This window comes from Phaseolus vulgaris, chromosome 10 (genome assembly GCF_051622355.1).
Source record: "Phaseolus vulgaris cultivar YP4 chromosome 10, ASM5162235v1, whole genome shotgun sequence".
Lineage (NCBI taxonomy): Eukaryota > Viridiplantae > Streptophyta > Magnoliopsida > Fabales > Fabaceae > Phaseolus > Phaseolus vulgaris.
In genome coordinates, this window is record NC_143507.1 from 5,157,477 (window position 1) to 5,174,062 (window position 16,586).

A 16,586-nucleotide genomic window follows, 5' to 3' on the forward strand; every position below is an offset into this window, starting at 1 on the left:
AAAAAGTTGTTGTATATTTTGTTATATTTTAAAAGATTAATTTTTTATTCTATTAATTATTTTTTGAAATCATTTAAATTAAAATTATAAATCCACCACTCTTTAAACATCTCCAAAATCTGATTGGCAAATCAGTTTTTAAGGTAGTTTAATATATTAGAACGTTTTGATAATTTTTTTAAATTTGTTTTAATTTTTTTGTCCATTTATCTTAATTACGGCTCATTAACGTGTTTAAATTGCATTAATTCAGTTGTTCCATAGTTATTAATTTCATTATATTGAGAATTTTTTCAACACACCAAAAACAAATATCTTCGCATAGGCCTCAGACACTTCTCTTAAATGGCGTATTCATGTCGGACACACGTATCAGTACTCGTAGAACACTTATCGGTGAAGTATTTAATTCAAAAAAATATTTGTTGGATTTTAAAAATTCTAACACCTGCTCCCATAACAATCTGAAACATATTTTTGCACATAAATATTTATTTTCAATTTATATAATTCAAAATTATATAATATATAGATTTGTATCCCGTGTCCTACATTTTAGAGAGTATAAATATCTTCGTATCTGTATCTATGCTACATAAGATGTAACTGAACGTCTCATTTTATGTCTCATTTTATTTTATGTAGTCATTTTTTTAAATGAAGGATATAAAGACATATCCAATAGACATTTTTTATAAGAATTTCTTGAACTATTTTTTATTGTCTGGTATTACTTTTTTTATAGTTTCTATAATGTTATATTATTTTTATTTTTATAAAACACATACTAAGTTTTGTTTTAATGATAAAAAAAATTGAAAAAAAACTAAATAAACTTATTTTTTAATTAGATATTCATGTTTTTATTATGAAGGATTTAAGTTGAAGAGAGTTGATATGTTATTTAATATATTTTCAAAGGTAAATCTATTCAATGGGTTGTTAAAGTCAAGAAAATTATTAAGACACCATCACTATAAAGATGCTTTAAAATTTAAGATTAATTTTACAAGTAAAACTCCAAATATTCCATTTTGAAATGTTTCTCTAATTAAACATGTTTAAACCCCTTCTTTTGTGGATCAAACAAATTTACTATATTCTTAACTATGAAGAAAAAAACAAATCTTGCTAAAAAAATTAGACATCAAGCATTATCCTTAAATAGGCATTTTCTTCAAAAGCTGCCCTTGGATGAAGCTGCAAATGAAAAAAATTATAATGATATAAGTATTGATACAGATGTTATAAGTCAAATATAAATTGTAAATACTAAGAGACAAAATTGAGGCACCTTTTAATGTAATAGTAAGTGAAGTCAGCCAAGATGAAGGATTGAACCATCTCTGCAACAAAAGCTGCCAAAAACCAGAAATAGCCACTCCCAGCCAAAAATAGAAATGCCCCTTTAGTCTCATAAATCTACAAAATATTTGAAACATTATACATTATTTAATGGGTTAATAAAGGACACAATGGTTGCAAACAAAAACTTAGAAAGTTGACAAAAAATTACAACCATAAATGATAATTTCTATGTAGTAAAATATGAGATAGATGTTGGATTTTAGTTTGCATAAGATATGAAACCACGTATAGATACACTATCATGACCAACAATATTTTAAAACTACAAGATATTTATAAAGTGTACTTTAAGCCTAACTCAACCCCATAAAACCGGCTCTGATACCATATTAAGATTAATAAGTGGACTTTAAGCCTAACTTAATCTCATAAATGATAACAGCTCGTGCGTGGGATAACATAGTATGAGTGGTGGCCTAATAAACCCAACAAATACTCGCTACGATATGATCGAAATGACTCTGATACTATATTAAGAATTACAAAGTGGACTTTAAGCCTAACTCAACTCCATAAAACCGACTCGATGAGGTGAGGTTTGCATCCACTTATATACTATGAAAGATTCTAATCTCTAGTCGATGTGAGATCTCCGACATCTAAGATAAAAATATGATGCTGCAATCTTGTTTCCAAATGTCATATGTACAGAAATATAAGGCAAATTATTACAAATACAAATAGTATGAAATTATTCGTGCATATGAATGTTATGTTTTTACTCAAAAAAATCAAGGTCTTCTTTTATATTGTATTCTAGTTAGAGTTTGTTGAGCTTATCAAATTTTTCGTTATTGGATCGATCGAATCACCCATTATATAGTAACACGTATGAGTTGACAACCTTAACATAAGGAGTGTGTGTTTAAGAACCCATATTAACTAGAAATAAGAATATTTCATAGTATATAAATAGATGCAAACCTCATACTGATTTTATAAGGTTGAGTTAAACTTAAATTTCTCTTCTTCTTAGTATTCTTCTTAATCTTAATATTCTTCTTAATATATTGTGTGTTTCTAATTAAAGTTAGCTTATTAAATATCTAGAAAAGCAAACCAAGAAAAAAGTTATCTCACCTGAATTATCCAATGAAGTAGTGCCATGAATCTTGATACACCAAGAGCAAATACATAAAATCCTGTAAATGTTTCAATCATCTAGAAACAAAAGTGAGTTAAAACATGTGCTCTAAAACTAACAACAAATAAAGAAATAAAAAAGTAACAAAAAAACTAGAACCAAGTCTAGAGAAGCAACCTTTGCATTCTGCATAAAACGAAGCTGGGGGAGAACAGAAACAGCTTCTAAATAAAAACTGAATGCCATAACAATTCCAGCTATTCTCCCTTGAGCTAATAAAGGGTGGATTAGTATTGCAAGGATTGCAGAAGGCACCACCTACCACACACAATTAGTAGATGTTATTGCTACATTTGTTTTGGTTTATATGCATAAAAATCATTGTGCCAACATAGACTGAGTACATCAGAACAAAATCAACACAAAATGCTAAAGAAGTGATCATGATCATTACCCTTTTGCCTTGTTTGGAGAGAAAACAGGAAACACAAGATATAATGACCAAATATTTCACAAACACACACACACACCAAATATATACATATATATTTACTGAAAGAGAAAAAGGAAGGCTTCAAATCATGCTCTAAGTCAATGCAACAGGGTGAGCAGTTAAGTTTATTTACCACAAGGTATAGTTTCATATTGTCTAGCTCCTTGATATAGGATGACTTCAACTTGAATCTTATCATCCATATGATCACTAATGTTGCAGAAAGAGATATCAAATCTATAACAGAGTAGATGTTATCTACAGTAAATTTGCTACTTAATAGTCTTGCTGCTAGGAATAGTGCTGTGAGCTCTTGGGTGATGAGTGATAAACCTGAAAATTGAATTAGAAACAGAACTTGCTTCAGTAGAATCATATCAATACACCAAAAAGAAGAAAGTATTTGATTGGTTCTTTTTCCTTCAAGAAAAGATTGTGCTTGTTGTATAGATATGATAAGAGGAAAACAAGGAATAAGCTATGCATATGATAAATAATGTTACAGAAACAAAGAGATAATTAAATAAAAATGAAATTTCCAAGAGATATGATTAATTATAATTTTTTATATCTTCCACCAATTCTTCTTACATAGATTACAAACACATTCACAAAACAAATCCTGCAAACTGATAAAGTAAACATAACAAACCCCAGCCAGCCCCTTTTCTAATTTTCAATTCAAAAATGTAAATTTTTCATTCTGAATTAACACAGGAGTACCCTTAAAGTTCATTTTGAATTAGGAAATCTAAAATTTAAAATCTTTGTTTGGAACTAATCTTTCTGAAATGAAAAGAAGCAGAGAGAAGATACAAGAACAAAAGACCAAATGAAAGTGTACAATTTATTGCTAACAATCAACAATGAAAATTAAACAAGACAACAATTTTGTAAATGTACTCATCAATGATGAAAAGGAAACTACCAGAGCAGGTCTTGAGGGCGAAAAGCTTGTAAGTGAGGGCTATTATCCCCACAGAGTTGATTATTTCAGAGGCTAAGAAGAAATAAAAGCGTCTTCTAATGGTGGATTTGAAGAGCACCAAAGCAATTGCAGCAAGCAATAGCCCCAAAAAGATCTTCACTTTCATTGGCAGCTTCCTCAACCTTTCAAGCAAAACATTGCTTGCAGAATTGCTACTCTTTGCTCCCATCTGGGTATAGCAAAAATTCACAAATCAAAATGTGGGTTTGGTCTAAAATTTTGTTTTGTGGACAAAAATTTGTTAGAAAGGTTTAGATCATAGAGGGATTTCAGTAGATAGAAGAGATGTTTTGGACACACCAACCCAGAGAGCATGCAATGGATGGTGTGGTAATGTGACAAAAAAGTTGTTTCCTTGAATTATAGGATAAAGAAGCTGAGGAAGTTAAGGAAAGTTCCAAAGAGTCAAAAGGGTATGATCCCAACATTGGTGCTGTTTTGGAAGAAAATATATCATTTTCCACTTTTAGAACAAAGGAAAAGATTCTCAATCAAATGTTTGAAAGTTGAATCAAATGACTTTTTTCATAAAGTCTATTCATTTTAATGTGGTACCTCAAATGTTTTAATTTCACTATAGAAAATTATTTGAACTTTGTTTCTGATATGAGTATTTAATTTTATATAATAGATGGAATGAGTCAAAACAGCTATTTAAGAATAAATTAAATTATAAAAACATCTCATTCTTTCAATTTTGTTATTGGGCTTTAACTTCTACTTTATAATTTCACTTTTCTTATATCTTTCTTACTTTTTTTAATATGATGTATTAATTCTTAAAATTGATAAAAGATAGATTTAACAAAAAAGTATATGTTATTAATTGAATTTATTTATAATACACTAATAAAAATTTTAGGAATTATTAGAAGGGTCGATGTAAGTTTATATATTTTATATTTTTATATAGGTTGAATTAAAAATGAGTTAAGATAACCTGATTTATTTTATGACGAGTCAATAATTTTGTAACTCGATTAGAAAAATTATATATTAATCTGATTGACTCACTTAAATTTACTTTATTTTCTTAATTGATTTTATATAGTTATTACACTATAATTAAAATAGATTAACTCGAAGTATTTATTTATTTGTTACATATTAAATCCATTTATTTATTTGTTATATATTAAATTTATTTATTTAATATATCGTTTAAAGCTAATATATTAAATAAGTTTTGACTGATATGTCGTGTTCACTTAATGGAAAATGTATAATTTATTTGCGTGTTATATATTAGAGATATTTGCAGGATATTTTAAGATGTGCATTGACTCATTCAATGTTAATGATATTTATTGTATTCGTTACGTCATATGTTATTTAACTTGGACGGTCATTCCTTGAGATTGGTTCGTCTGGTACATTTGTATATACAATGTGACATCAATTTTCTAGTCAGAAACAGGGGCACACCATACATATGGTTATATCAACCTCCACTAAAACAATCATAGGATCATCGGTAAATAAATGTTTCTTCTTCTATACAAAAATTTATCACAAAGAAGATGCTCCTAATATCTATAACATGCAATATTTTTTGCATTCAAACAATGACACAATCCTTACTTCATAACCATTACCTTCAACATTACGTTGTATAAACTGTACAAATTATTTCACTCCTCTCTCACAATCATCACTTATATGTGTAGAAGTAATCCAACTTCAATCCATAGTCATGTTTTCTTAGTGCATTTTATCATCATACATGTAAATATCACTTTTTTGTAATCAAATGTGTCATCATATTCTATTCAAGAAGATTCATTTGCTGATTAAAAAAAAAAATTCAAGAAGATTCATTTTTTTTATAGTTGATTAGTGCATAAATTTTAATCAAAATTTCTTATGTAACAATTTTGGAAACATTTTGCATTAGTCTTTAGGTGTCACAAAATGAAAGCAATGATATCAAATCCACCATAATTAAATATGTACATAAATATCAACACAAAATACGGTCAACTGAAACTTAATGAAATAAGTGAAATGTATATTAAAATACACATACTAATGAACTATTAAGATTTTTTTTTTCAAAATTTTAGGTTGACATTTGAAGATTTAATACAATGAATATGAATACCACATTTTCTTGTTTTATATAATGCAAATAATAAGAAAATTTCAAATTGAATGTGTAGTACACAAATCCTTGTATTGAATCTGAAAGGAGAGAGTAAATGTTCACTCAATACATCAAATTTATCAAAATTTTGATAACATAATACTTCAAATATGGATTTCCTAAGCATTAACAATACAATACAATATTTTGGGGGTTGGATATCCGAATCCAACACCACGATGTTTAATAGAAATAATTGTCAATTTAAATAATATCACACTCCATAATTATAAATGTTAGAGTTTACATTCTAACAATCTTCTAAAACACATAATTAACTTATAATTATATTTATAACAAGTCATATTACATAATTTTTTAATGGCATAATTAACAAGTCATATTCAAGGATTCTACATATTTAGCACTAACTTAACTATTAAAAAAACTTAAAATATATGATATTTCTAAATTTAAGTTCTTTATATGTTATATTTGATCAAACATTATTCTTAAATGTATTACTACTAACAAATTAAATCTTAACTCTATTACACCTAAATTATTTCATAAGTGAATGTTTCATGCAATGATATAATATATATTTAGAAATAAAAACATTAGTATATTTGAATAGATTAAGTAAGTTTGTGATGGAGAATATTTTCAAGTGTATCATGATTATGTATGTTTAGATAAATTAGATTTCTTATTTTTGTCTTTTATACGGGTAAAATATATTCTTTACTCTATTGTTTGCGTTGTTTTGAACTAACACTCTTACACATAAAAGTGTGAGTTATTAACATTGAGACTTTATGTGAACAAATTGAATTGATTCACAACAATAAAAAAAAATTGACCTAATTTTATTTCAAATATTATTGAAGCTTATTTAGATTAACATTAAGTAAATATCTAAGCAATTGTGAATAAAAATCATTATAACTTATTAAAAACATGTTAATATAATCAATTAAATTCAATCATTAGTATTTGAAGGATGTTTTGTTATGAAAATCATATATTTTGTGTATATACAAATTAAGAAAAAAAACACATTTTATATATCCATAAAAAAATCTGACAATGACTTAATATCTTCTAACATCAATGACTTCATATCTGGAATATCTCCCGGAATTATTAAGTCAACTATACTTTCAATTGAATCATGCAACTCAAAATATTTATTGTTGCTTCCATCACCAGAGGATTGTGAAGAGGTTGTTGCTCCTGTGTCAAAAAATTCTGAAAATATTTCATCAGCAAAAACTGATGAATTGATGTTCAGAATGTCTCCTGGAATGTCTCCAGGAATGACAAAATTCGAAAGACTCTGAGTTGAATCATGAGAATCATCGTTCTTGTTGCAACTTTCATAGGAATCTTTCTTTTCTCCTTCCTTGCAGATTTCAAAGACATCGTAATCTTTAGAATGAAGAACTAAACATCGTCTAGGAATCCTTTTAATATTGCTCCTAGGCTTCTTCTTTATTTTAAATCCTAAATGACACACTTTGCTATAACTTCTCAATTCCATTGATAAGTATATTGTTTGCTTTTAACCCTCTATCAAGGATTAAACTTGATTAGAAAATAACAAGTTCAGAATATATAATGAGGTTTTTTATCTTTATAAATTATTGTTAGTTTTCAAATTTAATTGTTAAGAAATCTAATCTTATGCAGAAATAATTTGTTTCGAACCGATTTCCGTTATAATATATATATATATATATATAATGGATTTTTTTTGTTAAATTTTGCAGATTATACTGGATAAATTTATACAAAAATAATTTAAATGAATTATTTAATTTTTAAACATGTTATTTGATAGTTAAATATTCTTTAATCCAATTTAATATGAAAAGATTTTATTTGAACAAAACTCATTTTATTTTCTTTTCTTTTTAAAAGTACTTATAAATAAAAATTATATATAGCAAAGATGATAAAAGTAATTAAAAAATAAAATAGTACTAGAAAATCATTAAATAACAATCAAATTTAAAGACAAAAAATAATTAGTTATTATCTTAACTAAATTAGATATATTTTAAAAAATAAAAAGTTATTGATGTTTAAAGTAATTTATTATTAATAAAAATTTATAAAATAGTTTTTAAATTGATAAAAATATTATATTATTAATATTTAAGAAATTCATAACAGTCATGCTACTAAACTTTTGGTAAATTTGATGCATAGAGTGAATATTAGTTTTTTTTCTTCGAGATTCAATAGAGTGATTTGTGTACTACATATCCAATTTAAAATCTTATTATTTGCTTTATATAAAACAAGAAATGTGATATTAATATTCATTGTATTAAATCTTTAATTGTCTAGTCAAATTTTTCGAAAAAATTAATAAATTGGGAGACCAAAACTAGAATTATCATAAATATGAGAAACTAAAAATATAATTAAACATAAAATCAAATTAGATGCTATGTTGTATCATTGTCAATGAATTACTCAACTACTCCTAAATTCCTAAATTAGGTGCAAAAACTTGTGCAAAGCAATAGATTAAAACTATGGTGACATTAGTGTGTGACTTAGATTAAAAGAATCTCCTAATAGAAAAAAAAAATCTTTGTATGAAACTATATATAAAATAAATGTGGATAAAAGAAAAGAAGGAAGAAGAGCCAAAACTAGTGTGCCTTTGAAATCTTATCATACCTAAGTTTGGTTGAAAAAATAACATTAAACTACAAAAAAAAACTCAAAAGTTAGGTTAAGAGCACAAGGATGATGTCAATTGCAATCTACAAGAAATGATTCCAACTAAAAAAAAGTTACATAAATAAAAAAAAAAACTCATTCAAATCATTGTACATAATCCATCATTTTCTTTCTTTTGATAGAACAAGTACCATGATCCTTAAACAGGCATTTTCCTCAAAAGTTGCCCTTGCACAAAGCTGAAAACAAAAGAAAAAGCACAAATATAAGTGTTTATTTTTTAAAAAATAGATAATTATGCATGGATAATTTAAATATCTATATTTGTTGTCTAGTTACAAATTATTATGTGATAGATAGTGATGATGGTGACAATTAAAATGGTAACTACAGTAAAAATAATACAATAATAAAGATAATATGACATGATAATGACATAATATGTTATGATAATAACAAAATGTAACAATAATAGAAATAGTAATAGTTGTTATGATATATATGACTACATAATATAATAATAGTTATGATGACAATAATAACAAAAATACAAAAATGACAATAAAAATAGTATATGTAAAGTGGCTATAATATAGTAGCAAATGTGACAAATAAAATGAAAATAGTAATCAATATTAAGGATGATGATAATAATAAAAGTTATATATATAATAGAAGCAAAATGGTATGAAGGAGTAAAAAAATGTCAAATATTATATTTTGTTGCATTCTAACCCATCTCTCCTCAAAATAAAAAAGTTATATTATACTAATGTAATAAGATAAATAGGATGAATAATGCATAAAATATTATAAGGCAAATATAAATTAGGAATTTTGAGAGAAAGAAATGTACTTAGAGAGAGAGATGAAGAAGAGGTACCTTTTCATGTAATAGTAACAAAAGTCAGCCAAGATGAAGGATTGAACCATCTCTGCAACAAAAGCTGCCAAAAACCAGAAATAGCCACTCCCAGCCAAAAATAAATATGTCCCTCCACTCTCGTAGATCTGCAAAATATTAAATACCAATAATACAAGACATTATTTAATGCTTATGTCTTAATTCCAGAATAAGAATATAGAATGAAAGAAAAACACAAATATTTTATCTCCATTTCTTTCTTTCCTAGGTGTTTCACATCATTTTTAAAATCTTTTTTCTTCAATGTAAGGAAGACTTTATTGCTGTGATATAATTATCTGATGACCATGTTTAGGTTGTTACACTTTTACTTCAAGAAAAATTAACATTGTGATTATCAGTCATAATTTTTTATCTAATAATAATGATTTGTTGAGAACCACTCTTTAATTTAATCTAATAAATACAACTATTTTAAGTTTTGGATTTTCCAAATTATTCTCACAATATGTCTGGACCTATTTTTTTTATCCTTCGATAAAAAATTCTTTTGAATTTTGATAATTGATCCATTAAATATATTCAATGATGACCTTTCTAATGTTTTGGAATTATATACCCATGGAAGACTATGAAATTTAACCAAAATGTAGTAAATAATATCTTTAAGGAATCTTGAAAAGGTGATAAACATTAATTATTCATTATCCTTTTTATGAAAAGACTTCCTCTTATTATCTATATAAAGGAATGTGAGGGAGAGAAAGACAAGCAAGTGGGAAAAACAACATAGAGAGTAAATGAGAGACTTAATATCCATCATAGTGTAAGATTATAAATCCTAATAAGAGGCTAGAGAAATATTGTATTCCGTCATTGTTGGGTGAGATTAATTATTACCCTTAGAGTGAGAGAAACAAATATTGTAATCCTATTTTCACAGTGAAGACATTTTCTTTTCTGGATTAGGTCTAGTGGGTTTTTATTTCTCAAGTTGAAAAAAAATTTCAATATTAAAAATTCTCAGTGTAATTATTCTATTTTCTTTTGTTTGCTTATTACTTCAACAAATATCTATTTTATATCTATATCGGAGTGAGAATTAGTTCTGATTTTTCTCATATAAATCGATCAAATACATTTAGATCCACGATAAAGAGGCCTTATACCACTCAGACTATAAATTTTAGTATCTGGATGTGTGATGGGAAGAAAATGTCTAAAAAGGTGAAGGAGACTAAACCAAGTGAACACTGATCTCACCTGAATTATCCAATAAGCCAGAGCCATGAATCTTGAAACACCGAGAGCGAATACATAGTACCCTGTAAATGTTTCAACCATCTACAAACATACCAGAATTACAACATTACTCTAAATTTATAAAAACAGTAGAACAAAGTGTAGAGGACCAACCTTTGCGTTCTGCATAAAACGAAGTTGAGGAACAACAGAAACAGCTTCCAAATACAAACTGAATGCCCAAACTATTCGAACTAAACGCCAATGGTTTGTATAAGGGTGAACTAGTATTGCAGCGATTGCAGCAGGAACCACCTAGCACACAGTATGGTACATGTCCTTGTTACATTTATTTTGTTCTAAGCACATTCATTGCCAAATGTAAAGCATTATGCCATCATATGATTACATTGAGTCAAATCAACACAAATTCTAAAGCATTTATCATCATCTTTTAGCTTATTTGAAGAGAAAACAAGAAACATAATGACAGACAATTTCACACAAACATACTTAGAATGTTTGCTTTAACTTATTTTATGTTTGGTCTGGTATCTTTAATCCATTGTACAAAAACTAATCTTGTTTTCAGTATTCTAACTGCTTTTATTCATGATGAAGATCAAACACACTTCTTCCTACTTGAGTTATTCACACAACATACAAGTATAAACTACTGTGTTAATTCATTGAAATACTTTATTTTCCTAATATTTTCAAGTCAAAGAAACAAATTTGAATAATGTAAATGCAATGTATTCAAATTGATATACCATATATTCATTGAATGCAAACGTGCAAAGCTTCAAACTATGCTCTAAGTTAACACAACAGAGTGAACAGCTAAGTATATTTACCACAAAGTATAGTTTTGTATTATCAAGCTCCTTGATATAGGATGACTTTAACTTGAATCTTATCATCCATATGACCACTAATGTTGAAGAAAGAGATATCAGATCTAGCACAGTGTGTATGTTAGCCTCTGTCAAGGTGCTGCAACATAATCTTGCTGCTACAAATAAAGCTGTGAGCTCTTGCGTCTTGAGGGATAAACCTGAAAATGGAATTGGAAATTCGTTATATAAACTCTTTATCTCACTTCATATAGTATAACTCATAACTAAAGTTGAGCTACAATTAAATTTCAAGTTGATTTAAAGACCTACCCTTTGTATATCTAAAAACATATACTATCTATTATGAATCTTTTGTGATGAATCTGGGGAAGACTTTCAGTGTTATTTACTCATTGATAATAGCCAATATATATCAGTAATTAAAATTTCAACCAACTCTTAATTTTCTGATACCATTTAATAGTAGCACTGCAACATGTTTCTGTATATACTTATTAGTATTTCCATGTGTCAATTTATGAAATTTAATTTCTACAGCTTCCCAATGGCAGTGCAGGTGCTGTGAAGTTCTGAAGTTTAAGATAGATGAGGCTGATATGGCTTCAAGTCACAAGAACTGGTTTTTATAATTATAAAAATGTGAACTAATATGTGAGTTCTATTTTAACTTCTTAAATGACAACATAATTAGAGTATAAGTGAAAATTAAGAACCTTGCTTTTAAGTGCAGTGTTGAAGATTATTGGTGTATTAACTCTGTAGCTTGACTTTTGTTATCCCCTTGATTTTTCTGAGCTATAGTACTCTTATACTCTGATTTTTTCCTATTGGGCTAAATAACATGAAAGATGTCAACTGCTTCCTACATCTAATAAATTTAAACCCACTGTGAAGTGAAATGACCAAAATGTTGTCTGTGATTTTAAATAATGAGGATGTCAGGTCAAAATGTATTTCAGATTTGATATTTCCGAACATATTTACAGATTTGGGTTTATGAAATCAATTTTTTTATAAAAAAACTAAAAAAAAAATCATTTTATGTTGTAAAAAATGTAATAAACACAGAAATAACAATATGAAGAACAATGAAGGAAACAAACCAATAAAAACTAATAAAAAGATGAAAAGAATCGACATAAATATAAAAGTAAGGAACTTTGATAAAAAAACTCAGAAAATATCATAAAGAAAACAGTAAAAAAAAATAGTATAAAAAATTATTAATATAATAATCACACTTCACAAATAATTATACCTGTATTTCTCTAGTATATTTACAGATTTGGGTTTATGGAAATTTTGAAATCTCTTTCTCATAATATGTTTTTAGATTTTGTTAGCTTTTGTGAAATGTATTTTTTATATTTTGAAATTGCTTTTTCAGAATTAGATTCAGATTTTCCCAAATCTATTTCAGAGATTTAGGTTTTCCAATTATATTCTGAAATTTCATTTCTTAAACACCATTTCAGAATGTATTTTTTAATTTCAGTTTTCAACTCGAGGATGAAGGGTAATTTTAGGATTTGAAAAGTTGATTGATTGCATATTCAAAATATTTAGGGGAGGAAGCAATTGTCCATGAAGATTGGTATTTCCAATCCATTCATGAAAGTAAGGTTGAAGAAGAGATGAAGAATCTGGAGCATGAAAAGAAAATGGAGAATAAGGGTAGGATTTTCAACAGTAGGGGTGTCCACAATGTCCTGCCACCCCATACAAAATCTGAAAAATACTTTTTTTTTATCCATTTTGTGCCCCCACATAAATAGAGTAACCTTCTAATTATGTAATCCGGACACGCATTTGAAAAAAGACTTCCAAATAACATAATCTAGAAGCTAAAAAATACTTTCTGATTATGTAATCCAAAAACTAATCATGCATACAAAAGAAAAAACTTTTGGATTATGTAATCTGGAAACTAATTACGAATTTGGAAAAGACTTTTAAAGTACGCAATCCAAAATATTACAGAAAGACATTTTTATAAATATGAAAATTTGTGGAGGTGAGAAAAGAAGATATGGAGTTACAGTAAGAAATAGTCCAAGGTTTGGTATGGTAGTGGCCCATATTCAAGAGGAAACCAAATGTGACATCTATTTTTGGGTGGGGATCAAACTACATTTTGCTTAAATTAATATTAATACTTTGGAGTTGACATTTTTTAAATATTTAATATAAATTATAGTGTTTTTCTGAGCCTTAAAAAGATTAAGCCTATGAAATCATTAGAGTGGGATACAGTTAGGTGATTAGGTTAAGCTAAATCAACCCCCTAAGGTTTTTTGTTAAAAAATTCATTAAATTTGACTTTATTTGAGCCTATCTAATTCATAATTTTCAATTAAAGTTAGGTTAGTTAGGTGTGGACTGTGGACATGTGGGTTGTGAATTCCATCTAAGAATTATTTTATACTCATTTTCCCTCTTTTATATTTTATTTTATTCTAAGCTAATTTTTTATATGAATAAATAAAATATTTTTTTTATAATTTTATTAATATTAATTTATATGATAAAATATATCATACCTTTTTTATTTAAACTATTATTTATATATATTCACAATTATTGTGATGTATAGATTTAAATTATGTTATTTATTAGAAGATTAAAATTAAATAATAATTATTTAAACATTTTTTAAGATGTTAATTCTAATTCTCATAATTTGCAAGAGTTAAGATAAGCTTTATTTTTTAAAATTCTTATTTAAATATTTAATATTATATCTTTCTTATTTAATTTATTAGTGTGATAAGATTATACTTTATTTTAGTTTATCTAATCATGTTTTATTCTATCCTATTATATTCTCTTATACTAGATCAAACATTTTGCATATTTGTTTTCTATTAGAGACACTTTTACTATTTTATATATACCATCAAATAATTAGAAAATGGAGTAGTTGAATGATCAAAATGTAAGGGTTCATGTGAACTCCTTCAATCCGTCTTTAATTCTTTTCAAAGAAATTCAATTTTATCATACTCATATCCAGATTTTTTTTTAAAAAATTTAGTGTTACTTTTTTATTATATCTATAAAATACACTGGTTTTGATATATTAATTTTTTAATATAATTTAAAAATAAAATTAATATATTTTAAAGGCATATAAAATCATAAAAAAATCTAAAATAAAAAATCCAAATTCGTCATACTCGCACTATTTATGTTTCAGTATTTGGACTATTATTTGAAAATCTTTAATAGTTTACACGTTACAAAAATATAATTGAAATTAATATACGTTCCTTTGACCACAACTTTTTCCAAAACCATCTTATTAATGGCATTAAACACACAGCTTTTACTTTTCAACACATTCATTTCTAATATTAACAATCCTTTCAATTATTTTAATACTATAAAAAATATCATAATTTTCTTAATTAAAATTTATTAAAAATTACAAAACCCCACAAGTTTGATAATCTTGAGCTTTTTTAATTGAATCTCTTTTTAAAAAAATTACAAGTCAAGTGTCTATTTTTTTATTTTATTTTGTCTAATTGATTGATTTTGCTATCAACATGATACAATGAAGAAAAGAATTTTTTTTGATGAATTAGGTAAAAATGGAAAGGCAAAAATTACAATAACATTGTTCTGTACAGAACAAAAATCAAATAGCTAAACAAGATACTTAGCAAAAAGAGTTTAAACACTATTTGAACAAAAAATAAATTAAAATCACCCAAAAAAACTCAAAATTGCAGTTATTGATCAAGAAATACCATAGATCAGAAACACATTCTTCACAAACACAATCAAATCCTGAAATCAGGAGAAAAGAAGATCAAACCCAGCCAAAGCCTTCCCTAATTTTTTTCAATTGAAATCTGTTGCTAAGAATTGAGAATTGCAATTGGGGATATGAGAATTTATGAACAGTGTGATGTGATGAATGAGGGAAGGGAAAGGGAATGTACCAGAGCAAGTTTTGAGGGCAAAAAGCTTGTAAACAAGGGCAATGATCCCAGCAACATGGATTGCTTCAGAGGCTATGAAGTAATAGTAGTGACTTCTGAAGGTGAACTTCAAGGCCACCAAAGCACACACAGCAAGCAATGCCCCACAAAAGATCTTCACCTTCATTGGCATCTTCCTCAACCTTTCAAACAGAACACTCACCCTGGAACTGCCCCTCTTTGTCCCCATTTCTAAAATCAAAACTTTCCCCAACCAAACACAAGGGTTTTTCCTCAATTGACTTGGTTTGTTCACACAGAAACTGGGTTGAGAAATTTAGATGATGAAGGTGATGATGATGCAGAGGAGAAGAGAATAGAACAGAGAGAGAGAGAGGTTTTGAAGAGAGCATGCAGAAGATGGTTATGTGGCAGTGAATTTCTTCTATTGAATTGGGACCATTTCAGTTAAGGAAAGTTTTTGGTAAAAAAAATGTTATTATTATTATTATTATTAAAAAAGGAATAAATATTATTTATTATTTATTATTTTCAATTTGTAGGACAAGAAAGAATGGATTGACACGTATATTTTTTCAGACTGTTTCTGTATACTATTGGTAGAAACATCTCATAATATTTAATTTTTTCGTAAATATTTTCTATATTTATAATACTTATTTAACTTGTGAAAAACGGAAATATAACGTTTTTTCAGGTAATAAAAATTTTATCATGTCAATTTATTATATTGGAACCTTTTCTCTCTCCATTTTGGTATTAACTCCCCTATTTATTATTTCTCTCTCTGTATTTATTACTTTCTTAAACTTCTGAAAATGAAAAGGTACGAGAAAAAAAAAACAAAACCCAAAGTTATCATATATTTTGACAAATAAAAAATATAATTTTTCTTTTTCAGAATAATACTCTGCCAAAAATATTCTTCAATTAACATGGTTCTCACATTTACCTGTCTT

At 26.8% G+C, this 16,586-nt stretch overlaps 2 protein-coding genes across 2 annotated transcripts; both read right to left on the minus strand.

The window, feature by feature from the left end:
• Window positions 1–984: 984 nt before the first annotated feature.
• On the minus strand, window positions 985–4,464 carry LOC137818711 (uncharacterized). The gene is made up of 6 exons (XM_068622282.2): window positions 3,874–4,464; window positions 3,079–3,278; window positions 2,630–2,770; window positions 2,449–2,529; window positions 1,295–1,422; window positions 985–1,200 (listed from the first exon to the last, which is right to left on the minus strand). The coding sequence occupies exons 1-6, from the start codon at window positions 4,100–4,102 to the stop codon at window positions 1,161–1,163; spliced, it is 819 nt and encodes a 272-aa protein (XP_068478383.1). The 5' UTR covers window positions 4,103–4,464; the 3' UTR covers window positions 985–1,160.
• Window positions 4,465–8,671: 4,207 nt separating this feature from the next.
• Window positions 8,672–16,067, minus strand: LOC137819541 (uncharacterized). The gene is made up of 6 exons (XM_068623424.2): window positions 15,628–16,067; window positions 11,678–11,877; window positions 10,995–11,135; window positions 10,842–10,922; window positions 9,597–9,724; window positions 8,672–8,952 (listed from the first exon to the last, which is right to left on the minus strand). Exons 1-6 carry the CDS (start codon window positions 15,854–15,856, stop codon window positions 8,913–8,915), a joined length of 819 nt encoding a protein of 272 aa, XP_068479525.1. The 5' UTR covers window positions 15,857–16,067; the 3' UTR covers window positions 8,672–8,912.
• Window positions 16,068–16,586: the final 519 nt, after the last annotated feature.

What these genes read in the sequence shown, in the direction of transcription:
- LOC137818711 (XM_068622282.2), bottom strand. Translation starts at nt 4,102, where the DNA reads ATGGGAGCAAAGAGTAGCAATTCTGCAAGCAATGTTTTGCTTGAAAGG. An exon ending in CGCCCTCAAGACCTGCTCTG is followed by an intron (nt 3,279 to 3,873) that starts GTAGTTTCCTTT and finishes TTCAATTTTCAG; the next exon opens with GTTTATCACTCATCACCCAA. An exon ending in TACTTCATTGGATAATTCAG is followed by an intron (nt 1,423 to 2,448) that starts GTGAGATAACTT and finishes AATATTTTGTAG; the next exon opens with ATTTATGAGACTAAAGGGGC.
- LOC137819541 (XM_068623424.2), bottom strand. Translation starts at nt 15,856, where the DNA reads ATGGGGACAAAGAGGGGCAGTTCCAGGGTGAGTGTTCTGTTTGAAAGG. An exon ending in GTTTTATGCAGAACGCAAAG is followed by an intron (nt 10,923 to 10,994) that starts GTTGGTCCTCTA and finishes GTATGTTTGTAG; the next exon opens with ATGGTTGAAACATTTACAGG. An exon ending in TGTTACTATTACATGAAAAG is followed by an intron (nt 8,953 to 9,596) that starts GTACCTCTTCTT and finishes TTTTGTTTTCAG; the next exon opens with CTTTGTGCAAGGGCAACTTT.